The following is a 26968-nucleotide window of genomic DNA, read 5'->3' on the forward strand; positions in this document are numbered from 1 at the left end:
GTACTCTTGTTTTTCTGAGTTCTCATCCTTCCCTTAAAACTGTTTACCCAGCCTGAGTTCACACACATTCACATTGTCTCAGTGAGTAATTCAGGTCGTTCCATGGGCCACATCGATTCATCAGCAAAACCTTAACGTGAGCTATTTTGAGCCAAAAAATACAGGATGTTTTACTTGAACTGCACAGGCAGCATCTTTCCCAAAACCCCAGCTGAAAGACGCAGTGCTCTCTGTGAGCAGAGGGGTAGCAGTCTTACAGCTCCCTACTCACTTGTCTTTCATGGGAAATTCATCCCAAATATCTGCAAGAGAAATTACTCAATACAATACTTCTGCCTGTATCACATTATTTATACTGCAATAAATACAAATCAAACACCACTTTTGATGTAAAAGCTGCCAATTGAGAATTTCACTTCTACATGAGGCTGCTTCCATTTCCTACAGTGATATTAATTTCTAACTTTTCCTCCTGTCTCTGCAATTACTTTTTAAACTTCTCTATTTCACTTCATAAATCCCACTCATAAGACTACAAGTCACCCAGATGCCATCTGCTGAAAAACAGAGTGATGGAAAGTCTGAATAATACACTGAGTCAGGGTTATAGATGCTACATTTTGACACATTCAGAGGCATAAAGCTGAGGGGAATAGATTAATAATTACTTTACCTGAAAGTAAATCAGTTGTTCATTACAGGCCTGACCACAGGCTGAAGCTGGTTCTATAAATACCTTGGTTTGGTCTGATCTAATACAAACACACTGGGTATGCAAATATTCCACACTCCAACAGCAAGATGCTTTTTCTGATAGTTCTTGCTTTAGCATGTCAATCTGAAGCCTTGATTGCTTTTCTCACACTTCTTTGGATGAAAGGACATAAACAGCTATGAAAACCAGTTCTTTAATATGCTACTCTTCAATTCAATTCAAACATACACTTATTGCAAAAAGAACAACATGAACTGAGAAAAAAAAAAAAAAACAGAATGGAGAGCACCATAATGTAATAGCAAATGCAAAGCAATTTTCATTTCTGGATCCTGGAGGATGCATGTACAGAGCAATTTTTCTACTATACAGCAAAAAAGGGATGAGGGGGAGGAGCACATGTGGACAGCTTATGAAGGAGTGCTTTTTAACTCAAATACTACATTTTTGCAAGCTTTTAAAAACCACTGCTAATAATTTATATTTGGTATGATGGAGAGTGTATACATAATATTGCAGAGGACAAAAAGGTCCTAAATCTTTCTGGCTTGGATTCTTTGACCTCAAGAAGTTTAGTCTGAAAACATTTGTTACATGATGAAAAGCTTTGTGAGAATGCTAATGCCATCTTAAAGGGTTAATGATGCCTAACTGATTGGCACTAAAAACTAGATTTCATTTGGTATAGTGACAGGGATACTCTGCCACCAGGAGTATACGTTCATGCCCACATTATTATAGGACAATTTAGATCATCTTATTTTAAATTTCATGGCTCTGTAACACAGATGTAAATCAAAGTCAGTGAGGCAAATGATGATTTTTCCATAGTGAGATTTTTATAGTCTTGATCTTGAAAATATGCTTTGGGCCCAAGCTGTCTGTCAAAATACTTTGAATTAGCCAAAGGAGTTTGTGTTGCTTCTAGTGTACAATTAGAAACAGAAAACAAAAGCAGAAAGCTTTCAAAACAAGGCATGTCCCATCATTTTTAAATCTGGGCTTAACTATTACTATTTATAAAAGAGCTGGAGATATGAGGTGTTCAGGTCCTGTTACATGAGAATATTGAAATGGAGACATTTCAAACTGAAATCCTGGGTACACCTAGAATATCATACACTGTTAGTGTGGCTGAAAGCACTGCAAAGGAATACATGTGCTTATTTTGTGTACACGTATAGAGGCACATCTGTCTGTGTACACCTGCACATGTAATTTTCTATTGAAGGATTTCAGGCATTTAATTGCATGATTGTAGCACACAGATTCAGTCACATCAAGGAAATTCCTAATAAACACATTGTGCACTTGACATACTGGTTGTCTACTTTTTTAAACCTGATTTATCCATCACTTCTATTTCCAAATTTGACTTATTGGTCAATTCCTTTCTAACATTTGATGCATTTGTTATTTTCTTTTCAAATTTGACTAAAGCACATAACGCAAGTCTTTTCAGATCTGTTTCTAAATATTACGCATATATCTGAAATATACATTTAAAATCTTAATTCCAAAACTTTCTTGATTAATAATTCATCTCTTCTTATCTTGGGATAGTCTTTCTTATACGCCAGTATAATCTGAATTAGATGAAACAAGCAATTACACTGGACATAAAATACAGTAAATGTAGCTTTACAATAAATTGCTACCTGTGAAGTTTTAAAGAGAGCCTGGAGATTTAATAAAAAGCATTAACACAAAATAGGGAAAATTTGAGTTCTAGCTTCAACATTTTTATGCTCTGGAGTTACACACTGCAAAGGCAAACAAAAGAGAATTCACGCTGTGCATCTCTAAGTGCCCTGGGAATATCAGAGAGGGAATCTCAATGTAAAAACTTGGTCAGGAAAAAAGACACAGGGCCAAATCTTTTGTGGGAAAAAGACAGGTGCAGAGTTCCAGAAAGGGCTCCCTGGTCTGAGTTCAGCATCCACTCAAGCCAGAAGCAGGTGCAAGATCAAACTTCAGACAGGATGAGAACCTGATGGAACTACAGACTCCACAGTGAAAGCAATGAAAGGAGGGGGCTGAGCCTCAACTTTCTGGCCAAGCTCCAGAAGAGGTAATTAAATTTTACCTAACTAAATTCCCTCTACACCCTCAACAAGATACATGTTTGTTATCCGCTTCTTAATCTGCCCCAAACTGGGGGCAGGGCTGTTTTACAGAGCCAGGCAGTTGCTGGGTTCCACTGGTGTGTGAAGGGAACCATACCCATCCATCTCCTATCTGCCTCACAGCGCTGTTTTGAGGGCTATTTAATAAATATTTGGGAAGATGAAAGACACCCGGAAAGTGCAAAGCACTATTATTTCACACTCACCTCTGAGCAGACCTCTAGATAAACTGTACAACCTGGGAATTCAAACAGGTACATGAATGGATTTCAGAATTAGCCCCACAAATGGTCCCATCCTGCCCAGGAGGAGCTGAGCACCAACCCTCGCCCTGAACCCCAGAGAAATGGACAGTGCTCCTCATGCAGCAGGAGATGCTCACAAAACAGGGTTGCCTTTGAGGGATATCCATTTGTGCTTTAAGACACTTCTATAGTTTTGGTAAGAGTTCAGAACAATCACCACCAAAGTCAAAAGAAAATTTTTCACTGGGTTTGGTGAAAGGAGAAATGGAAAGAGCAACATGCAATGGGCAGGGCTGACTCTGAGGCTTTTACACAGTTTCCTTCTATCTACATGACTAAAAGTAAGAAGAAGGGAAGAGATAGAGAGGAATATGACTTGGAGATGTCAGGGTCAAATTGGGGATGCATGTCCCACCTCTGACTCTGCCAAATAAATAAAATAGTAGCAGTAAAACTGGCAGTAAGGAGTAAAAACCTGGCAGTTGTTGCTACAATGCCTTGTTGTTCCAATGCAGGCAGATCTCCTCTCTGACCTCTCACAGGACACTTTATGGCAGGAACAACTGGGGCTGCTGGCCTTAGGTGGAGCACAGAGCTCTGCATTAAGATCAATCTGCCCTGCTCTTGGAAATTCATTTCTATCAATCATCAACACAAGGAAGGAAGCTGGCCCTGGATGGCTTGATCCCCTTGGTTTCTCTTGACATCTAAAAACCACCATGACACTTAAAAAAATCAAACCACCGTGACACTTAAAAAATAAAACACAGTGTCAGTTTTAAATGAGCTTCCTTAAAAAGATCTGACCTCAGTGCTGCCAGAGCCGTGGCAAGAAGCTGCCAAGATGTCCCCTCTGGGAGCAGCATGGCTGTCCCTGACCCTTCCCACAGCAGGCTCCTTCCCTGTGCTGGCTGCAGATCCCCGTGGGTCAGTGCTCCCTGGAAACACTTTTCCTACCAAGATGCATCTGTGCATTGCCTTTGGGTGTACATCTCCTGCTTATCATGAGTCCAAACATGATGATCACAGATCCCTCCAAATCCCACTGAAACCATGGATAAGAGGGGTTGAGCAGGTACCCCCATATCATGACAGCTCATACCCCAGAAAGCTGCATCTTGGCTGGTTGACTCATCTGCTTCCTCCTCTGACTGAGTGCAGCATCTCTTTATGTGGACAATGAGAAAGAAGAGAAAGCTATTTAAATTTATACTTTCCCATATTCAATTATTAAGCTGAAAATAGGCAGCAATTACCAAAACATTCTTGGGATGGATTACATGTTACCATTTCTTTTATCATCCAAAACTCACCAAGTTTTGAGTTTCAGTTCTGGTTGGTTTGCTGGTTGGTTGATTGGTTGGTTGGAGTTTTTTGTGCTTTTAATGATGGTAATTATATTATTCATCCTTTGGAAAAAACAGAGATTTCAGAACTGCTCAATAGATCTATGTGCTTCTGTATGTTAAAATCTAGTGTAGCATAACAGAAGCATGCAAACATAGCATGTAAAAAAATTTGTTAATTCTTTCCTAGAAAAACTAACAAAGCAGAAGTTGCCTGTTTCCCACAGCCAGGCACCTTGAATTTGGTGAAACATAATTACTCATTTCCCATAAAGTAAAGCAGCCTATTTCCTGGCCCCATAAAGGTCTGAATGGGGGCAAACCATTCCCACCAAATGTCTTCAACCTGAGGGCTCAGAAGAGGACCATGAGATAAAGGACATACCTACACCTCTGAAGATGAGGTCCATTACCACGTGAGTGAGCAGGTAGATGTCAAAGGGTGAGAGCAGCAATGGCCTCTGGATGTTCACTGACATTTTTTGAAATGTCTAAAATGATCTTGAGCTCCCTAATTTTCATATGAATCCAGTAATGACTTCCTGTCCTCCTCAACCATTCCAAAAGTCAATGCTGAGCTGTCCAAGACAAACTACCCTCTAAAGAGGAATTAGGAAAAGACTTATGCCCCAAGTGAATAATATTCAGCCCCCTCTTACTTTCCCAGCAGAGCTTCCCCTCTCTTTTCCACTCTGCCAGCATTTCCCACACAGCACAAATCCACATGTGAACATTTCACACAGCAGGGAGCCAGTTCTCACACCAGCAAATGCCAAACCCTCCAGAACCCTTAAAACAAACACGGCACTGTTTGCATCCTGCACTTGTTGAAATGTAAAATGGACCTGATACCTTGGGTTTCAGCTGCTGGCTTCTCTCTGAGACAGAGTTTCAAGACAAAGAGGTTACGTGTGGCTACAGCATGGAAGTGGTTTCAGTGAGGTTTTTATACAACCCAGTTCCCACCACAGCTCAGAGAACATCCCTCGGTTTCAGAGGTGTCTGCTGCTGGTGTGGGTGGCTCGGACAAAAGATGGGATCTCATTTGTGCTGACTGTGTTTCCAAGAAGTGGTTTACCACTTACACTACCCTGCAAAGCTTACTGTGCTTCCAGCAGAGAAATGCAGCATCGGAGCCATCGGCTGTCACCGCTCACGTGTCACCGGAGCTCTGAATGTGCTGCCACAGGAAACTACAAAATTACCATTTCCAAAAGTGGACTGAGCTTATGGTGTTAAGCAAACGTTGTGTTGAAACAAACAAGCAAACAAAGAAACCCAAATCCAACCCATAACACCCACAAAAAATATCCAGAACCGCCCCCCCCCCCCCCCCCCCCCATTACAGCAATTGGCTCTCACTCTGTTCACCTATTGCTGCACACAGGGCATCTACATCCAGAGGAAAACAAGGAACAGATGTTGGTTGATTGAAAAACTTGAGCCTTCCATTGTTTTATTGACTTGTCACCACAGAGAAATTTGCTTTAATTTACTTTAAAAGTAAATGACTTGATCTTCATAAAACTGGTGGTAAGTCACAGTTCTTAATGAGGACGTTAAACAAGGATTCTGTTTAACAACCAGAGGCACCAATTCCAAATGCAATGCCTATTTGAACAGACACATCTATCTTCTCTTTTGAAACACTCTGGTTTATTTTCAAGATGTTCAACATACCCAGTCAAAAAAAGAAACCTTTGAGCCCTTGAAAGCCTATGCAAAAGCTTAAGGCTTTTTTTTCCCCTTCATGATACTTGATTGTACCAGATTGTACCAAGTAACTTTTTTTTTTTCTTCTTTATTCCTGAATGAAGTAATTCATATCTAAATAGAGACCTTTTGAACTCTACTGGCTTCAAGATAAACTACACTGTTACTGAGGAAAAACGTGAAAGAAGGAAAAAAATGCCAGGAGTTCAGGGGCTTAAAATCAAGAAAAGACCTTCAACTTTTTTTTAATATAAACTACCAGCTACTGTCAGGCCACATGCAAGCCTGGATGTTTTTGAGACATTCAATTCATGTCCCCAGACTCAAACTCCAGTATTGCCACTCCAAATCAAACATCACTGATGACTGTCAGTGGGAATGGTGTCTCCTAGGTAATGGAAAGTGAAAGGTCTCCCAGAGCAGCTGAAGGATGTAGGAAGGTTCATGATCTTTTCCTGGTCTTTCTTTATACTACAAAATTCACACAACTATGCAAGAAATTTTAGCTGCACCTTTTTGGAAGCAATTTGCAATTTACAACTTACAGCTCAGGTGACAGCTGAGTTTTCTACCAATTAAATAGGCCACACTCTCTGCCTTGGTTCCAGGTTTTGTGCAGAAGATTTGAAGGAAGACAAAGCAATGATGGACCAAGATGTAAAAAGATGCCTGAGTAGTCTCTGCTTCTACAAAAGCAGCTGGTGCTGCTCTGAGGGAGAGAGTGTGAGACATGGTGGTGGGCAGGGGCCAGGGAGAGGGAAAGAATAGAAAACCCAGGGTATGGAAACTCCTCTAACACACCCTGCTAATGCCCTGTGCTTGTTCCTTATGGCTGATGGGAAAAGAAGGGTAAGTAAATGGACATCCCTGCACTTGATCTCTTGATCTCTTGAACTTGATCTCTTTCCATCTCTTTCCACATCACATCCTCCAAAGGTTGGCTGTTCTCATGAGAGTGACGCTCACCACAGCATTCTGCAAGAACAGTCATGAACCACTGCAGCACAGAGGTGCAGAGCTCTTTCACACGTTCTCAGGGAGAGAGGAAAAGGCAAAGAAAGAAAGAACTGATATCCATGTTTGAAGTGACAGAATGGAACATGGGGAGTGGGAAGTGCCTGTATGGCCAAGAGATGTGTCCCAACCCCAGCACTTGGCCAGTGTCTGGTTCAGCACAGCCACAGCACCAACAGTGGAGCACCACTTCCCTGTGGTTCAAAGAAAATGGCTCTCATCATCACAAAGCCCTTTTTCCTGCAGCTCCCTGCAAGTCTCTCATCCAGGCACAGACAAGCCCTCAGCAAACTCCAGTAGCCTGAGAAACGCTGAGCCAGAGGTGTTAATGGCTGTGACTGTAATGCAGTTAATTTAATTGGGTTGTCCATCCTTGATATTTGCAAAGTCCCTTTTAAATGTTAAAACCTTTTTTAAACAACTGAGTTATTATTTTCTCCTGAACTTCATTTCCATTTTAATGCTGATGTTCACTTTCTTTTGCAAATTGAGTGAAGGTAAAACTCTTCCTATAATATACTGTCCTTTTGAAAAACTTATTTCCTTTTGGTGCAGTTTCAAACAGATAGAGCTGTAATGGCCCAAATAAATTTTATCCCAGAAATACAGAAAGCTAAAAGTTAAGCTTAACTTATAAACCTTTTTTAAGAGAGACAAAATCATGCCAGCCTTATCACCATGACAGTCACAGTTGTTTAGATTTATTAGGCAATGGTAATCAGGCTATACAATAAATTCGCTATAGTAATGCATTAATCACTTTGCAAAGAAAAATGAACCACTGAAAGGAAGACAATACATTTCCCTCTCTCTTCTTTCCCATGGTAAGAACTGGTCCCTAACTCCATTCTTTAAGGAAGGAAGCATATATTTTCTCTTCTCTTCTCTGCTACATCTGTGACTTGAGCCAATGGCTCAGCAAGGTCATTCTCATTTTGCTTTCTACATAACAGAGTTCTGTGAATATTTCTCAACAAGATCTTCCATTAGAGCTAGAAAATACTTAGTGTAAAATATTTACTTGATTTGATTGCTGCTTTCCTGATTCTACATACACTCCCATAGTGTACATAAAGTTCATACTTTTAGATGTGACAACTTTTTAAGTTGATGAGGTGATCACTGGGGGCATATGGATGTCCAAAGCAGTTTTATAAGAAAGGGGATGTATACAATGCAAAGCAGAGGTAGAACCTCAAAGAAGAAAGAGATATTTGTATCATAAATGGAAATTCTTATCTTCCCCTCATAAAAGTACATGATGAGTATGAATACACCAACTATCACCCTTAAAAATCTGTCAGATTTTACCTCCAGAAGTGGCACCTGGTCTGTCTTAGTGAGGTGGCAGTGTGTGCACATCCATTATCACTTTTCAAGGCAGGGTTTGGTAAAGCCTTCAGTTAGGAAGCCAAAATCATACAAAACTTAAATCCACCTCCAGGAGATGCTGCCTGGTATTCTGCCATGCAGATTAATCCCACTGCAGAGCAATTTGTGCCAGCACATCTGAGAAGAAAAGTCCCTGGGGAATATTTACTCACAAGTCAATACTTTTGGTTTGCTCCAGCATATCTACCTACCAACCTCCCAGGCAAGACACTGGAAGTCAATGAGAGAAACAGAATTAGTAGGTTCTGTTTTCCCTTTTTTTTTTTTTTTTCCAAGGAGCAAAGAGAATCTCCACTGAAAAAGCACAAAATGTATTTTTCAACTTTTAAAAAAGCAACCTAGAGCCAAGAGCAAAGTCCACCCAGATGGCCAAGAAATCTCCTTCGGTTCACCTTCATCTGTGGCATTTTGGGGCAAAATTCCTTCTGTCACAATGGAAAATCTGATCTACCCAAACTGAGCAGTAATACCAGCAGAGGGAAAGGTGGTGTGCAGGTGGCTGTAGCTGCTCAGCTGCTTTTGAAATTCATGAAACCTGTGGGACAGATTATGCATGCAGCACCTTGAACACCTCAAGGTGCAACCTACAACCACAGAGGCAGAATCCTATCTCCCATTCTTACTTTCATATATAAAATTATAAAATGTTAAAACATGTTTCCTGAAGCCTGTCATTACACTCTGGCTGCACATTGCACTACAATATTCCTGTTACCAGGGTAAATTCATGGGGAGGCTGCAGTTAACACTCCCAGGTAAAGAAATGCTCTGTACCCTCCATCCTGCATAAAACAGAATATCAGAGTGAGAATTAAATTATTCCTCTTTCAAATGCTGTAAAGCCTGCAGGCAGCATCCTCACAATCCTTTTCAACACAGGTAAATTGAATTCCAGCAAGTTTACTGTATGCAGACTCTTCAGACAAGATATTAAATAACAATGTCATGACCATAACCTATGAAGAAAGACTAGAAAACGTGGAGCTGTTTAGTCTAGAGAAAAGGACACTGCTGCAAGCCATAACAACAGCCTTCAAATATGCAAAGGGTGAGAGCAAAGAGGAAAAGAATGGGCTGTCCTTGGTGTGGGGACATGAGGGACCTGAGCTGTGGGTTAGACAGGGAGAGATGCTTTTGAGGAGGGAGGATGATGAAGGTCTGCCAGGGAGGCTCCATGGACGTGTCACACTCTCCATGGGGGGCTTAAACAACAGGTTATGCAAATATCCATCAGGGATAATGTAAGCCTGCCTCATGGCAAAGGGATGGATTACATCACCTCCTGAGACTCCTCACAACCCTGTTTCACTTATGATTTTATATGGCCGAGCCCCCAAGGGTAATTTGCCCCACTGGCCAAGCTTTTCCTTTATCTGCTCAGGGCTGGTGTATCAGCTCTTCCCACCAGCCAATTACTTGATTTGGGATGTGCTCATGTAAGTGAAAAGGCTGATGTCTGCAGGGCAGCCAGGCAGCAGCATGTGCTTACACTGCTCAGATCCATCACCTAATTCTTATGGAAATAAGCAAATGAATGGGAGGGTGGTTGGTGTAGGAATGCAAGAATTTGGGACAAAGTTCGAGTGTTGCTTTTAGATAAATTGCGCTGCAAATATGCAAATAATTATATAATTTTGTGTGGATTTGCCTGCCATCTTCAAAAATATTTGTCCTTCTGCAGTTTGAGGGAAAGTCTGAACAGGTCCTGCTGCTTGGCTGCCCTGCATCCCCTCTCTTGGAAAGGATGGGGTGGGCATGAGAGGCGCAGCAGCCCCAGCCTGCATCCAGGTCCTTTCCCTGCTCACTCCCTGAGCTGCAGGTGTGCAAGGAATCGATGCTGGCTGCATCCCTGCAGCTTTGGGAAGAGCTGAGACAGCTCCACAGGACCCACAGCCAGGGATCCTGTTGGATGCAAAGTGATCTGTTCCCCTGACAGCAGCACCCACGGGCATGGCAGGAGGAGCTGGCCCTGGGCAGATCTGCAGGAAAGCCTTGCGAAAAGCAGCTCCAAATCCATGCAAGGCTGAAAAGCCCCCAAAATGGGCATGTGGGACACTGAACCATGAGCACCTGGGACACTGAGTGGGGATGTGCTGCCAAGGAGCACCTGGGACACTGAGTGGGGATGTGCTGCCAAGGAGCACCAAGTCTCCAGATATGTGACAGGCACCCTCTGACAAGCAGAATTTGCTCTGTTGGAGAAGGGGGAGAATTTTGGGTCTGACTCTTGTTTTCTTGAATTAAATTAAAATTTAAAATGCGTAAATCTTAAAAAAAAAAAAAAAAGTAAAAACATGAACCAACTGCTCTTCCACTTTAGCCTTCCCAGTTAATTTTCTTGCAAACTTTTTTCTGCCATCCATGCAATGGATGTAATCTAAAGCTTTTTGGTGAATTGTCTTGTGAAACTTGAATTTTTATGTGGCAAATTAAATTAATTTTCTTGATGGAAAACTGGGAAAACTAGAAGTATATAATAAATTGCAAGAAATGCTTACATGGATAATATATCAATAAATAATCCTTGTACTTAATCTGAAAACTATTAGGTAGTTGGAGTGATGACTGATTTAACACTACCCATTTAGAGTACCTGTGATAATGTGTTATTTAAACTCAAGATTTTATATTAAATATAATTCAGACTAAAATATTAATTTGGAAATAATTGTATAACTTGAGGGATTTTTTTCCTACACTTTTTTTAGAAAAAAGATTTAATTAAAAACACAAGATGAAATAAATATTTCAGGGCAACCAGCAACAAAATGGGAAAATACCATGTGTTTGGAGTTTTAGTGCCCTCGGAGTGCTGGAATTTATTTGCAGCAAGCAGAAAATAGACAGCAAGCATAAAAATTCAGCAGATTCCCGCTAGTAAAATTATTTATCAAGCTAACAAGGGAGGAACCCTTCTAGTAGCAACAAGCCAGCAAGGAAAAGACGTGCCTTTATATTTTACCTTTGGGTTAGCACACTAGTAAAAATGCCAACTGACAAGCACTTCACATAAACATTTCTTTCTAAATGAGCTGCCTTGTTAGAAAAAAATCTAAGCAAAGGAGCAGTACAGTCAACAGACAGAAAAAACCCCAGGATGAATACTACATTGCTGCATATTACAGGAAAATATAAATAAAGACATAAAAATAATGTTGATGCATAAATGACTTTAATGAATTAACACTTCATTTTGCATTTAAATTAACTGCTTGGGCTATAAATCTATCTTAGCTTCAATCCTTCCAAGAAAGAATACATGGCAGTTATCTATTATTTACATCTTTCTTATCTCTGGAACTAAACGTATGCACACACACTCAGAAAAAAAAAAAAGAAAGAAGTGTGAAATATGTGTGTGTGTGTATTCATTCACGTGCTGTTGGTAGAGCTGTGCTGCTCAAGCCCCACTGCAATATTTATCGTATACTTATTTTACGACTGAAGCCCTGAAGTAGGTTTTACAGTTTAGTTTAACGATACCAAACTTTGATTATAAATTATAAGTGGCTTTATTGCAGCCTGAAGAGGCAAAAATTTTGGAGACACTTGATTGCCTGATCCCAATTAAATTTTAAAGAAATAGTAAAGCGACACACATTGGCTGAATAGCTGAGCTCCAAGGAGCACTGCAAATTACTCCTGCCGGCTGTGCAGCAGGGCTAGACCCTCCCAGGACTTCTTTGCTAGAATGAACATTTGACAATTGTCAGCAAGCTTTAAAATAAAACCAAACTAAACAAAAGAAAAGAAAACAAAACAAAAAAAGCCAAGGATGGTTCTCAAGCATTATTATTTTCATTGCGGAAAAAAATAGCTCGTGGGAGGGTAGGGGGCAAGATCAGACTCAGCATTTCAGCGGGGTCTGTAACTCAGGAAGTAAAACCTGCCACAATTGTTGACAAAGAGAGAAAAAAAGGAAAGTTTTACACTAAATGGAGCAGTCAGAGGGAAACACAGGTTGGAGCAGCATTTCTGACCGATCTCAGATGGTTTTCTGGACACAGAAAGACAGACCCTGCATTACTCACTCAGACTTCGAAGGCAAACAAGATGGGGAAAGGCAGAGTGAAAAAAAACCCAAACTACTGGGAAAAAGAGAAAAAGTCTGTTTAGAGCTTTTGCTCCCCTCAAAGCCTGACATTCGTCTCGCCTCTGCAGCAGCTCACAATGCAGGGAGGGAATGCAGCGTCTCCCACTCCCTGCTCCAGCGCCCCAGGCTGCTCCAGCCAACCCCGGGCACCGCAGGGGCTGAGGGAAAAAGTCTCCAGCTCCCAAATTCCAGCCCTGGGCCCGATCCTGCATTCTTTGCACACCCAAGTCCTGCAAAAACAATGGGATTTTTGGATGTGCGGGAAATGCTGAAGTGAGCTGGCATTTGTTAGCTGCTGATGGATTACATTAATATGAATATTTGTCTGTAGGGGACAAACACTTTTGAGAAGTGAGCGCAACATTATGAGCAAAACATCAGCAATAATAACAAAAAAGGATAGGGAGAAGCATCATTGATGTAAACCATGAAATAAATAATATATGTCAACTTTTATGTTTCTTGCCTTTGATCTGCGTACAGCTGACATTAAGTCCAGGAACTGATACCTTTTTAGCTGAGAAGACACAAGATGTCAAGTTATATTTTTTTAGTGCAAGGCCAACACATGAAAACAAAGCTAAAGGAGTTGAAGAAGTGAGCATAACAAAAAACACAGAGATTATCACTTGTCATGGGAAAGAAAATGATGGGAGTTTCCATGGAAGCTGAGTGGTTAATATAATGCTGTCTTCACTTTGCCACTCTCTCCTTATTAGAATATAATTTGGGTCCAAGTAATATGGAAAGAGTTTGTTCCTGTGCACAGCAAGGGAGTGCCATGGGTAGAGCTTCTGCAGAATGAGGACTACAAATGTACTGACGAGCTGATTCCTCATTCCCTGCCTGCCTCTTGTTTTAACTCTCTTGTAAAGACGTTTGAAAGTGGAAGCTGTTTGGAAGCGCACATAAAAGCATCCATTAAAAGGCATTACATTACAGCTCCATTGGATCCTGCCCAAGTGATCCAGAGGCAAGCTGGAGCATCACCACAGATCCCAGGGAGGCTACTCCTGCCTTGGCTTTGGTGGCACCAAGTAAATCTGGTCTTTGTTTTACTTTCTTGCTTGCTTTTTACTAGCACCAGCCCTCTGGTATGGGACTAAGCCCAGAGCCTCTCCATCAGCTCCCCCATGCTCCTGAGCATTTACACCAGGTAATAGGAAGCAGAATTTGGCCCTAGGTGTGTACACTGGAGCTGCAATTGGGTTAGTAGGTTGTTCCCATCCACACTTCCAGCTGTTGCTGCTTAAAACCACAGCCAGAAGATTGCAGAAATGCAGAAGTGCCACTTCTGATTTTCTCCTCTTTAAAACGTGCACCTCTCCCCAGGGAAATCGCCCTTCCTTTGGGAGACTCAGGATGTGCTGCCATGCACCCCTCTCCTTTACAGCCTGGGCCCGTTAAGCTTTCCATGCCTTCACACCCATTTCCTAATTTAGCCGGGCCTGAATCTTGGTGCTGCTCGGGGCTGTGCTGCAGCAGAAGGGCCGGGGAGCGCGGCTCTGCCGTCAATAACCCGGCACAAAGGCCCTGCACAAGCCCAGCCGAGATTTAATTACCTATCACTGCTAACAAAAGCTCTCTTTATTTTGATTAACTTTGAGGGAACAAGGTTCCCCACCATCAGAGTATGTTTAAGTAATTACGCAGTACAGACTAATATGCCTGAAAACACAAAAAGAGGGGGAATAGGGAGAGGGGAGAGAAGAAAGGGAAGACATGAGCTCAGCCTTACTTCCCAATTTAAACTAGGAATGACCTCAGGGTCAATTTTTCAGAGTATCTCAGATCAATTCAATTCTCACCTCCGCTGCCTACCTGCTAGCAAATGAACTTACTGTGCCTTCCAATAGACAGAAATGACTAAAAGGAAATCGCATTTAGCTGCATCTGAATAACCATGGTTATTAGATGATGCATGCAGAGGAAAAATTACCATTTTCCTTCTCCTTCTCCTCCTTGTGATTGTCATTCTCACCTCACTGGTGATTAAGATGTAGGATGCTCTCGCAGATTGTTAATTAGGTGTTAATATCTGCAAGGGGCCACAGCAAGCTCCTACACCTGAGGTCATTTCTCAGAAGTCAGGCTGTCTCCGGTGACAATACCTGTAATTCCCATAGCTAGTTTGATTCCCACTCAACAGCTGGAGCCAGTGTTTCTTTCATGTCTGGTTTCATTTCCTATCTGAAATTATATGAGTGCTAATATCTTTATTATCTTTCCCATAGAAGTGCAATGCTGGAGCATGGCACAGCGTGTTGTTCATAGGCTTTCTTTTCTTTTTCTTTTTTTTTCTCGCAGCATTTTCAAAACATTTCAAGCAAAAATCTTTATAGTTAGCAAATTTACAGCTGAGGACTCCATTATGGTTGGGGAGGGGTAGAAGGTAGGAGGGAAACAATAATAATTTGGGGATGGAAGAAAAGAAAAGCTGCACAAGTGCTGAATGATAATGGCTCGAACCTTGGGAAAAAAAGGTAATGGCAGGAAGGGGAGGAATTACAAGGACAGTGTGACCTCTGCATGCCTTGCAGGTGCACAGGAGCTATTCTGTACATAGAGGTATTAAAGCTATATTGTCTTTAAGAGAGAGATGGGGCACATAACTGATTTTGCCTACATTTTGGCACGTTCAAAATCAGGGTAAAGTTATGTGTGATTCAGAAAATGTCCAGCTCCCAAAGCACCTGATCTTTGTAATCCAGGCCCAGTGAACTCAGGAGAGTAAATTCCCATCCCAGTAGAAATGGTGTGTGGGACCTGGGCAACACCAGTGATTTCTCATCCCAGAGTATGAAGTAAGGTAAATGACAAGTACTTCAATAAACCAGTTTTCATTAAAGGGCTTCAAGGAACATTACAGCTATTTTTTAACTCCCACAAAAGCCTAGAAGGTAAGAATTAATTATCTAGGTTTATAACTGTGTAAACTGAGATATAAAGAGATCAACGGTAACAGACCTTTAGAAGAAACCTCAGATAACAAGTTTAAAGTGCTCCAGTATTTTGCTGAATCTAGAATCAAATAAGTGGGTCAAAGTCTCACAAGTGAGTCAGACTGTGACTCCCAACTCCCGTTTTCTTCACTCTCTAAACATTGTGACTATATGTGGAGCCTGAGAAGTAATTTTATATGTGGGATGTTAAATCAGTACTTTTCCTGTCTCATCAATCTCCTGTATTTTGGTACAGTGCGAATCATTTGGTAAGTGGCACAAATTAGAAAACCCAGGAGAGATGTTAAAAATATAACTGGGTTGTTTTTTTTTTTTTTTAGCACTTAAAATCCTTTATTAGAACTACACAACAGCAAGAATGACGTCACCAGAAAATATTTTAGAGCTTACTTTAAACACAGGGAAAAATATTAAATTGACTCGCCTGGGAATTTTAGGGGAGTAAAAGTTGTTACATATGGAATATACTTTCTCTTCACTCATAAAGATTTGAGACATTTTCATACTTCAAATTCACAGGAATGAGCTAGAAAGGCATTTGAGGCATAGTAAAATCCTGCTTTTTATAAGCACTCAAGAACTTATTTTTTACCTATGCAAAATGATCTGTAAATTGTACTAAATATGTTTGGGGAGAGGAAAGGGAGGGGGAGAGGTTACTCTGAATTTTTTAATCAAGAATAACATATTGCAACCAATTTGACCAAAAAAATATTCTCATTTAGGCTTAACAGAGCACATCTGCTTGAAAAATACATACAAGGCTCCCATTGACTGCTGTGGGAAGTTTGCCAATAATATTTCATGGAAGTTATCTTGCTATCAGCCTCGGAAAATAAAGACATTTTACAGGGAGTGTTAATTCAACAACGTAAAGTTAAAAATAACTTGCTCATGCACAAAGAAATTTGATTGTTTTTACAGTTCTTAGCTTTAATTTTCAATTTTATCAGATGTACAGTCTAGGAATAAAAAAAATATCTAATTTCCAGTGAAGTTGGGTAGTTTGATATCCCAGGCCACGGCCATGAAAAGAGAAATGATGTCATGAACAGACAGACTCAACTGCACATCAAAAATACACGTGAATAGTATGAGAATGCAAAAGGTCTTATACAAAACACAAATGTTTTTCAAAAATGCATGTGCAAATGCAGGAATAGCAGTGAAAAGTAAGTAAATGTGTATTTTCAGAGCACCATGATTTCCCCTGTGTGAAAAGTCTTGGAGGCAAACTGGAAAAGGAACAGAAAATACATTTCTGTTCTTTACTGCTCCTTATTCTCCCCTTAGTTCAGGTCTCATCCATATGGGGAAATTAGGAAATAAACTATACTGCAGTGCTAGTCATTGCCTGGGTGGACACTCCTACTCTAGAATAAGAGTGGATTTTCCTGGGTAATTTATTATATTTTGAAAGCAGCTTAGCTGTAGTAGGGAAGGGGGAAATCCACCCTTACTCCCAAATAAGAACATCCATCCTGGGAATTCACAGCTCAGCTACCTCCGTATAAGTTCAGATTTTGCTTTTTATTTTACAACCACCCCTGTAGATATTCCTTTGTGGTGGAAGTGTGGGGCCCAGGAATTAAAGGGTGATTTTACCAAAGGCTTCAGTGGGGCCAGAAGTCCACCCAGGATCTTTCCTCTCACCTGGGATGTAGGTAGGATGCAATTTAGGGTCCATCATTGCCTCATCCTGCCCTTGGAGCTCTAAAAAGGTCATTCAGAGCCTCTTTGAAAACTGAAACATTGTTACAGTGATAAAAAAACCAACAAATTTTTTCTTCCCTTTTTTAGAAAAAAACCTGGCTACATTTTTTATGTCAAAAGTAAATTCTACTTTCCAACATCATCATGCTGATCAGGAAATACAGGGATATTCCATGACACTGGAGGATGGAAAAGCTTTCCTGCACCAAATAAAATACACTGAAGCACAGTGAAACACACCTGGGGTTATGTATGTATTGTAAGGGATGTTAGCTGGTGCTGCTGGAATAAGACAAAACACAATCTTTGCAAAATAACTGTTGCTTTGTAAAACAGCACAATGGACACTTAGTGGTATTTTATGGGGTAGCTACTAATTTTGTTGCTGGTATAAGAGTGTATAAACACAAAATTCATCCTGCAGTGCTTCCTCTGAAAGCTGTCAGAAGTGGGAGGACATGGAGTGACACCAGTCCTGGCCTCCACCACCCCTGCTGCTGCCTGACCTGCCAGGGACATCATGGTGAGAACCTCTTAACCAGCAACCACCAACTATTCCTGTCACAGTCATTAAATAAACGGCCCTGAAATCCTTCAAGTTTGCCAGAAATAACATAATTCCTTCAAAGGAGCCAAGTTAGTAAGTCAGACCGTGGAGACTACTGTCCACTACTATAAATGTACAGTCTTAAATTCCCCCAACCAAGCCAGCTCCATGAATATCAAGTGAGCTCTCCTCCAGACAGTGTGGAGGATCGGAGTTTTCATATCTAAGCTTATTATTCCTAATATCACAGAGACACTTCCCTGAATTGTCCTTCTCCTGCCCAAATTCCCCATCTGACCAGATGTCTTTCTCTCTCTTGCTTTCACCTGTCAATCATGTTCACAGCTGAAATTTGATTTCTCTCCCAACAGTAACCTTAGATGAAATATTACCATAGGGGTCAGAACTGCCTGAACCTTGCCGTAAAAGTTTGTTAACTCTTCCAAGACCCAAGAGCTATTTGCTTAAAACTAACAGATTTTGCTGCTGGTTGTTTTGTGGGGTTTTTTGTCTACAATATGGGAAAATATAACCACAGAATAGTGAAGGAAGACACAAGGAATTGTCCCAGAGAGCAGCAGGCTAAGCAAGTCTTGAGATCACAAGTGTCGATAAGGGAAAAACATTTCCTTTTTTATTATAGGGATAAAAATAAATATCACTAATTTGTATAAATCTAATAGTCACATATATGAATTACAGGAAGCATGCCAGATTTTCCTATGGGATCATTGAAATTAGAAATGTTTCCCCAAGAGCAAGCTGATGAAACAAGTGCTGCACCTTTGCTATTAAAATACACACTTCATGTATTTACTCCAGCTGATAGCAACTTGGCTGTATTCTTGCAAAAAAAGCATATTGCACTCTGAGTTTTCATAAAAAACGCGAGTGAGCTGGCTTCCCTCTCATTTACAGTGGTGAAAAACAGAAAAAAAAATGCAATGCAGGCAAAACCCTATCCAGGGTGTTCCTCAGGGAAGTAAGAGGAGCATCAGGCTTAAAATGAAGGTCCTGTAGTGCTCCTTGAGAAACCTATTCCTACAACCCATACACCTTTAAAACCTTCTCTCAGTTCCATTTAATGTACAGGCTACAGCACCAGTTACACCCTCCCCATCCTCACTTAAATTTTAAATAATGAATCTGTTACTTAAATTTATTTTCAAAATTAACAAAGAAATCTATTATTTTAATTTATTATTTACATTTCTTTTAAAAGATAAAAATTAAATCTATTATTTAAACAAGCTTAATTCCATGAGCTAATAAAATTCAGCTGTTTTTAACAGCACTTAACCGTTGATCAAAGCGTGGCAGGCTGCACGGCAGGCTGTGTTCTTAACTAAAATAGGAGGTTTCATAAAAAAAATTCACACAGGAATCTGTCATTGCAACCTTGGTGCTCATTTAACCCACTTAGTATTTTTATAGTCAAGGTCAATAAAAGTCAGATTCCATGGAATAAAAAAAATAAAGTGCCTGTTTGAGTCTAGCAGGGGAAGGGATTGAAAGTTTTAATTCCCACATTTTCATTAGCAGCATATTTTTTAGTCAATGTTGACAGATTGAATGAACATGAATTTCCAGAGGAAAGCAGTGCTGTAAATTAAACTCTATTGTAATTTGTAAGTACTGAAGTCATCTAACACAGACTCATGATTTTCATCAAGATCTGAGGGAGATCTTCAGAAGACCCATCCTTAATCCCCGCAGCTGATGTCTGAACGCCAGCATTTGAAGAAAAAGAAAGAAAACATCTGCAAAGCACTATATATGAGGTGTGGGACACGAGAGAGCTGCCTGGCTGACAAAAGTACAAAGCCCCATCATTACAAGTGGTTCTTGTAGGCACCTGAAATCAGCCTCGCCCAAAAGCCCAGGAAACTGCACCACAGCCTGCCAGCGGCTCCCCAGGGCTGAGCAGAAAGCACCGTCTTAGCAGCAGAAAACAAAGCAGAGAAATTACCACCCCTGCTGAAATATGGCAAATTGCTAATGAAAAGGAAAACATACCTTTTATTTTTGACCTCAGGTAACAGGGATTTTTCACATCACCGTTGTAGATGATTCTCTCGGGTACCTAATTTAGTAAATATATTAAAATAAACTATTATTAAAAGGAATATTTAACATCATAAAGCCTGTCTGTTGTGCCACTATGGTACAGAATAGGACCTTTTATATGCAAATCCTAAATTAAATTTAGAAAGTCTCTTGTAGTGTTTATTAATTCTGGCTGAGTGAAGAAGAAATGAACACAGTTTGAAGTGAAACATTTCTAGTTCACATATTTAGTATTTACTTCACATTAATAACAGGAGATTCTTACTGACAAATTACCTTAAGAACACGTATTTTTTGCCTCACTAGTGAATATCAGTTTCTAATATCTGAAAGTGTGTAGCTTTCTGTATTTCTTTCTTAATGATTGTTATTAGCTGCACTAATGTAATTGGCAAAATAATAATCAATTTTTGTACACAGTCCATTATTTTCAAGACAGTAGTTTAATAACAAAAGCAGAGCTGTCATTTCCCCCTGCAGTTACTCACACTGTACAAATTCATCCTGTCAACACATATTTAAAACCTAATTTAAAAAAAAAATCAACATAGAGTGAATCTTTGTACAATAAGTGAGATAAATCAGTGAGTCAATCCACATTTCTTAAATATGGATATTTGGCTGTGTCCCTTACAATCAAGTTTCCCTCCCTGAGTGTGCATGCACAGACACACACATGTATTTCCTATGAAGTGCCTGCAGGAATGTTTGAGCTCCGTGCATTTATTGGAACCGTGCAGCATAATCAGAGCAAGGATAAACCACAAGCCCGATCGACTTGAATAAAAAAAAAAAAAAAGACAAGACAAACTGTAGGCTCTTTTCCAGCATTTTGGTTCCAGATTAGCTCTGCAGCTCTGAAAACAAAAGTGGGCAGCACATTTAGAGCCAGCTGAATAATCCCTGTCCCACATCCCACCCAAGGCTCCCAGCTCAAAAGAACCCACCCCTCTTTGAAAGGACCCACTGACCACCGAAAAATATGTTACCTTATTGTTTTAGTTTGATTTTTTTCTTTCAGGTTTGGAGTTTGTTGTTTTGTTTTTTGAGGTTTTTTTGAGAAACAGGATGGTGCTTAGATAAATGCAATACTTGGCACCTGGCCCGGGATCTCTAAAAGCAAATGACTCCTGTGGACCTTTGGTGTCATTTTTCTCAGGACGACCTCTCCTTTCATGCCAATCGGTTAATTCATCCTGCTATTAATGCAGGGGGCTGAGAGGAACAGGTACTCAGGCCTCACACCTGAGGAGCATCTAGAAACTGATGTGGTCAGCCTGCTTTCAGTCTTTGCTGTGGCCATCCCTGCCCTAAACCCACAACCATTCCCAGCACAGCACACCTGGAACACCAACCCTCTTCCACCGACAAGGTGCATTGCTTCACTTAGCAGCTTTATTTAACTATCAGTTTATTAATAAGGAAAGAGTCAAAGACAGTAAGAGAGCATGAAGGCAACGAGAGACACTAAGCAGATTTATTAATTTAAGAAGCCTGATCACTTTCCTTCATTTTATCTGACAGAGTTGGTGTAAGACAGTTATACTTCAATAAGTTCTCTACACTATACTGTGCTATTTTAAAAGGATTTCACAATAAAGGAAGCTGAAAGACTGTGCACAGTCTGGAGACCGTATCTGGTGTGACATGAATATAGTATTTTAACCAGATTTAATCTTACAGTATTCCCTCCTCTACAATGACTTTGCAGGAGGAAACCCTACGGAAAGGAAAATCTGTTCATCCTACACCACAGAACACTGAATCGCATTGCACACTCCGGCAGCTCTTCCTACATATTAAAATGCTTTCATCAGGGAGTTTGGAAGCAGTCAAGCTGGGGGGAAGGGGTAGGAAAGTAAAAAAAAAATACTAGGTCTTGTTAGGTTCAATTTTGGGATCATTTTTATTGTCACGGCTCTCAGTGCTTGAGGGAGAAGGGGCTGTTTGCAGTGGAGACACCTCAGCTTTGGGAGACAATACCAACACCCTGATCCCATCCCCTTCAGCAGTGATATCCCACTGCCAAGGCCTTGGCAAGAAGTTTTGTTTCAAAATTGGAGAAGCAGGGCTCAGGCTGCACGAAAGGGAATCTGCCTGCTTTCTTACAGAAGAGGGCTTTAAGCTTAATCATATACACATTCCGAGGCACATCCACACAGACTTGTGAAACTCAGCCTCGGCAAACGCCGTTCCCCGCACTTGAGATTCTTTAAAAGCCATGAAATGTAAATCCTGCCTGCTCCCATTCTTGCTCCCTGCAGAGAACTCAAAGCCTGATCCAAAAAGTCATTTTAAAAGATCTCTTTGATTGCCGTTGGGTTTAGATTTGTCTCTGTGTGTGCACAGGTATGAAGGAAAAAGAAAAGAAGAAAAGGAGGAAAATTCAAGAACTGGGGGGAAAAAAAGGGAAGAAATAGAAAAAGGAAATGGAAAATAAGAAAGAAAAAAGAATGAGAGAGAAAAAGGAAAACGAGAGAAAAAGGGAGAGGGGAAAGGGAAAGAAGATAAAGGGAAAGGGAAAGGGAAAGGGAAAGGGAAAGGGAAAGGGAAAGGGAAAGGGAAAGGGAAAGGGAAAGGGAAAGGGAAAGGGAGAGGGAAAGGGGGAAGAGAAGGGAAAAGGAAAGAAAAAGAAAAAGAAAAAGAAAAAGAAAAAGAAAAAGAAAAAGAAAAAGAAAAAGAAAAAGAAAAAGAAAAAGAAAAAGAAAAAGAAAAAGAAAAAGAAAAAGAAAAAGAAAAAGAAAAATTGGAAATACTGTGACCAAAGCCGAGGGAAGTGCTCTGTGGACATACCTAGGGCCGGGCGGCCCGTGGGAGCCGCCGGGTGACAACCGGAGCTCCGCTCTGGATGCGCGGCCAGACGGATCCATAGTTCCGCCCAGACTCCCCTTTTGTTGCAGGGATGGGATTTAGAGAGAAACAAACAAGAAACAAACAAACAGCGGTGCTGTCCTCACCTTCCTGCCCCTCCCGGGCGGCGGGGCCTGTCCCCCGCACCTGGCTGCGGCGGGACCCGCGGCTGGGCGGCCGCTGCAGCCCTCGGGGGCTGTGCCCGGGGACAGGGACTGGGCCAAGGCCAGGGACCAGGACTATAGCGGGGACAGGGGCTGTGCCGGGGGTCAAGGCTGTGCTGGGGACGAGGGCTGTGCCCGGGAGTTGTGCCAGGCCGAGGCTGTGCCGGGGCCGGGGGCTATGCCGGGGCCGGGGACTGTGTCCGGGTCGAGACTGTGCCGGGGACAGGGCTGTGCCCGGGATCAGAACTGTGCCTGGACCGGGGGCTGTGCCCGGGATCAGAACTGTGCCTGGACCGGGGGCTGTGCCGGGGACAGGGCTTTGCCTGGGGTCAGAGCGGTGCCCGGGCCGGGAGCTGTGCCCGCTGTGCCCCTGGACGTGCCGGCCTGGCCGGGCCGGGCTGAGGGCAGCCCCCAGGGGGCCCGGCCGCCCCCCAAGCGACCCCGCCGGCCGCGGCCCCGGTGCCGTGAGGGACGGGGAGGGGCCGCATCCCTGCACAGACAGCCCCGGCCCGGGGCGATCAGGAGCTGCTGGAAGCAGGGAGGTGAAAATCCGTGCCAGAACCTTCCCCAGGGCTGCTGCTCCCCCGGCCGGGTGGCGGCAGGGAGGCAAAGGCGTGTGGGCTCCGAGCTCTGCCGACACCCCGCTGTCCCCACACCCTGCCGCCTTTCGGGGACACCCAGATTTAATGGAAAGCCCAAGGACTGAATGTCAGGGAGATGCCAGAGCCTTCGCTGGAACAGGGTGTTGAGGCTCAACGCCTCCGTCCACAGCCATCGGCATCTCTGCTGTATCAGGACAAGCTGGGGCAGCATTGCTCAGGACTGTGGGTCTTTATGAATTAACAATTGAGAGCAGCACCCAGGGACACTTCAAACTCTACCCCCGCTGGAAACTTGAGGACACTGCTGGATTTGTTATTTACTGGGGATTTTTTTTCTGCATGGAGGAGAAACACCAGTTCTAGAAAACTTCTCCTCTGGCTTTGATTTCTTCCATGTAAAGTGTTGCATTGAGATGCATTACAAAACAGTGACATTTATTAATTAGGAAAAAAAGCAAATCATGTCACAAAGTCCACAGAGCTTCAAAACAAGCAAGGAGAGAGGCAGGGCAAGTTCTGTCCTCGTCACTCACTGCACCACGATTACAGGCCTGCACGCTTCACTGTGTGTCGCAAGTGACACAGTTTTAAAAGCAGAATTTGGAGGGAAAAAAGTGGATGCAGCAATAGTGAACGAAAACGATCGTTTCAGAGAGCGCTGAAATACAGGCAGCGTGCATCGAGGGCACTGAGATGTTGTCACACTGTGCCGGGTCAACCCGATACGGTGATAGATAGCTCGGGATGGAGCTGCCTGTCTGCCAACTACAGCCTCGCAGATCCCTGGCCTCTTGCTTTTCACTTGATAACTTAAGTCATATCCTGGACTATTTTTGCATTGTGTTGGCTTAGAGCTCACAAATCTGAATGCACTCAGCCCTCAGAGTGACAAATGTTATTCTCGGTCCTCCCCCGCAATTTCAGGCAGTCAAGAATTAGATGCAGCAGAGTGTACAGTATTTTAATCTATTGATTTGTACCTGCTATGCCCAAAAAAAATTCATTAGAGGAGCCTTAAAATTATGAAGTGGTTCAGTGCTCAGCTCCTTCCTGAAAAGACGAGTTCTTTCTTGGCCGCTCACCTCTGCCACGTTCTGGGGTGTGCTACATCATGTTATTCATACTGAGACCTGCACTTAAAACAGAGATCTGAAGCATTTAGTTACAGACTCTGTGTGTGTGTGTATTCTGTTCAAGCAGGATTGGTTTTTGTCAGAGCTGAGCAAACAAAATCTATCCCGCTCTCCATAGCTACCCCCGGAATGCCCAAGCCTCATGGCAGCCGCTCACAACACAGCGATTCGGAAAGAGGGAGGGAAAAAAGTGTATTAAAAAAACCTTAATTCCTAACATTGAAGTATGTAGGATTTATTTTTTTTTTTCTGCATGAAATTTTAAATTCAGCCATCTGAACAGGTGTCAGAAACAGTGGGTCCATTTAGCTCCTCTGATGATCGGAGTAATAAATATAGAGGATTTCCTTTCAACACAGCACATGCTGAAATGACACCAATGTAGTTCTGGCATCTGAGCAGATAATTCTGATATATGCATCATTTCCTCCCTAAATCCAGGAAGCAGCTACACTCTCTATCTGATATTAGTATATTATGTCAAATAGAAATTGGTATTAAAATTATGAATGATTCTAGATCAAGAACTTCCTACACACTACGCAGAGGGAGGGGGAGGAAACAGCTGCATAAAAGCTTTCGGAAGGGAAAAGAAAAAAGAGCTGGGAAAGTTCATTTTTTAAACTAAAAATTTGCTGCCATGTTTCGCGTGGGGGGAGTTTTCAAGTGACATTTTGATTCAGCGCTGGAGTTTTTGTTTTAAAAGGGTGATGAAGACTTTCTAATAAATAGAAGCTCTCCCTGCTCAGTTTGCAAACGGGCACTTCTTGCTGCATGCCTAGGGAGAAATAATTCAGGAAATAAATATGCACTGGTGTGACTGGGATATTTCCCTGCCTTCTCCCATCTTTTTTTTTTAGGATTCAGTCCAGGATGATGTTTTTTCAAGCAGGGAAAATGCTGTAGCAGAACCAAAAAAATACTCTCGGCCTCTGCTCAGCAGAAGCCTGGAGGCAGGGCAGGAGAGGGTTACGTTTTGTTTTAGGGGGTGGAAATTAAAAAAGCTTAGGAGCAAGGTGGGCTGGGGAGGGAGGAGGGGGCTGAGCCTCAGTGCACACCATTTCCCAGCCAGCAAAGGGCCGCTGTCCACGCACGTATCTCCCGGCACCGGTCACATGAAAGTTCTTTGTAATGTAGTTAATAAATGGAAAGGCACTACAGGACTATGGGAAAAATAGGATGTTGTTAGTGATGGGCAGATTAAGACCACACACACCTTTTGACACCCAATTGCCTGGCCCGGGCAGCATTCCACCCGGTTTTTACCTGTGGGAGAACAGTGGGATCCTGCTCCCCTTTGAAATCCCCAGGATTGCACCTCTGAGTTCAATGGGAGCAGGATTGAGGCCAGAGTCAAGCAAGGGGTGATTAATGAATGTAGGTTATTCAGAGCAGAGCGGTTCCAATTAGTCCTCAGCAAGCACTCCTGCGGCAAAGGTGGGCGCTCCCCTGCAATGACTCATACAGAGAACCCCAATACTCACTTTGCTTTAGTGAATATTAAAATGTGTACCTTATTTTTTTCCCCTTCACTCGGCCAGTTGGCGTGTTTCAGGTTAAAATTCAAATGCAGCCTAAGGAAGGTTGCATTTTTTAACGTGCAAAGCAAGATTGTCATCACAATGCCAAACTGGAAGAAAGCTTTTTTCCCCTCTCAGGTTGGGGGTGTGATGGGAATTTTTCCTTTGTCACCCTATTCTAGGAAGTCTGTTTCTAGGAAGGTTTTCTCTTATCTCTTAAATCGTTCAAATAGGATGTTTGGTTTTTTCCCTCCGTGAAAGAAGACACTTCAGGGAGGCAGCAGCGCTCTCCTCATTTTTCACTACTCAGTCAATTCACAGTACTTTTAAAATCCTATTGCCTGCTCCTAACTTTGCTTGCAAGGAAGCCTGAAGAGACAGCAGGGTGTGAGAATGAGGCTGGACCAAAAGTGGTCCTGCTCTGGGCAGCTTGGGGTTCTGTGCTCCCTTGGGGGCTGCAGCACCACTTCAGCGGGGGCTCTGCTGATGACAGGTCTTGTCCCTTCCCTTCCTTGTTCTCACCAAGGGCAGCAGCAAAGCTTCAGAGTCTCTGCAAAAACACCTGGGCGTCGGTAAAGGCTCAGTCAGGGAAGGGAAGGTGGGAGACAAAATAACGAGCAGCCTTGTCTTTATGAGAGGAGATAATTCCCAGCTGGGCCAATCGCAACCAGTTTACCCACAGATTACACATTAACCAGAAAATGGAACTCAAATTAACCAGAATCTGGAGCTTGAACCATTACTCAAACCCTGGTGCAACAGCAG

General features: G+C 42.2%; 1 protein-coding gene across 2 annotated transcripts in view; it reads right to left on the minus strand.

Annotated features, from left to right (window-relative positions):
• The window catches only part of MAF (MAF bZIP transcription factor), a 184559-nt gene that overhangs the window by 152074 nt on the left and 5517 nt on the right, over positions 1-26968 (minus strand). For both annotated transcript variants that reach the window (XM_059481164.1, XM_059481163.1), the window contains exon 2: positions 19884-19950. In XM_059481164.1, coding sequence (XP_059337147.1) covers positions 19917-19950 — 34 coding nt within the window. In that variant the 3' untranslated portion in view covers positions 19884-19916. The remainder of the gene's footprint in view (positions 1-19883; positions 19951-26968) is intronic.

The sequence above is a fragment of the Ammospiza nelsoni genome, chromosome 13 (genome assembly GCF_027579445.1).
Source record: "Ammospiza nelsoni isolate bAmmNel1 chromosome 13, bAmmNel1.pri, whole genome shotgun sequence".
In the NCBI taxonomy this organism is placed as follows: domain Eukaryota; kingdom Metazoa; phylum Chordata; class Aves; order Passeriformes; family Passerellidae; genus Ammospiza; species Ammospiza nelsoni.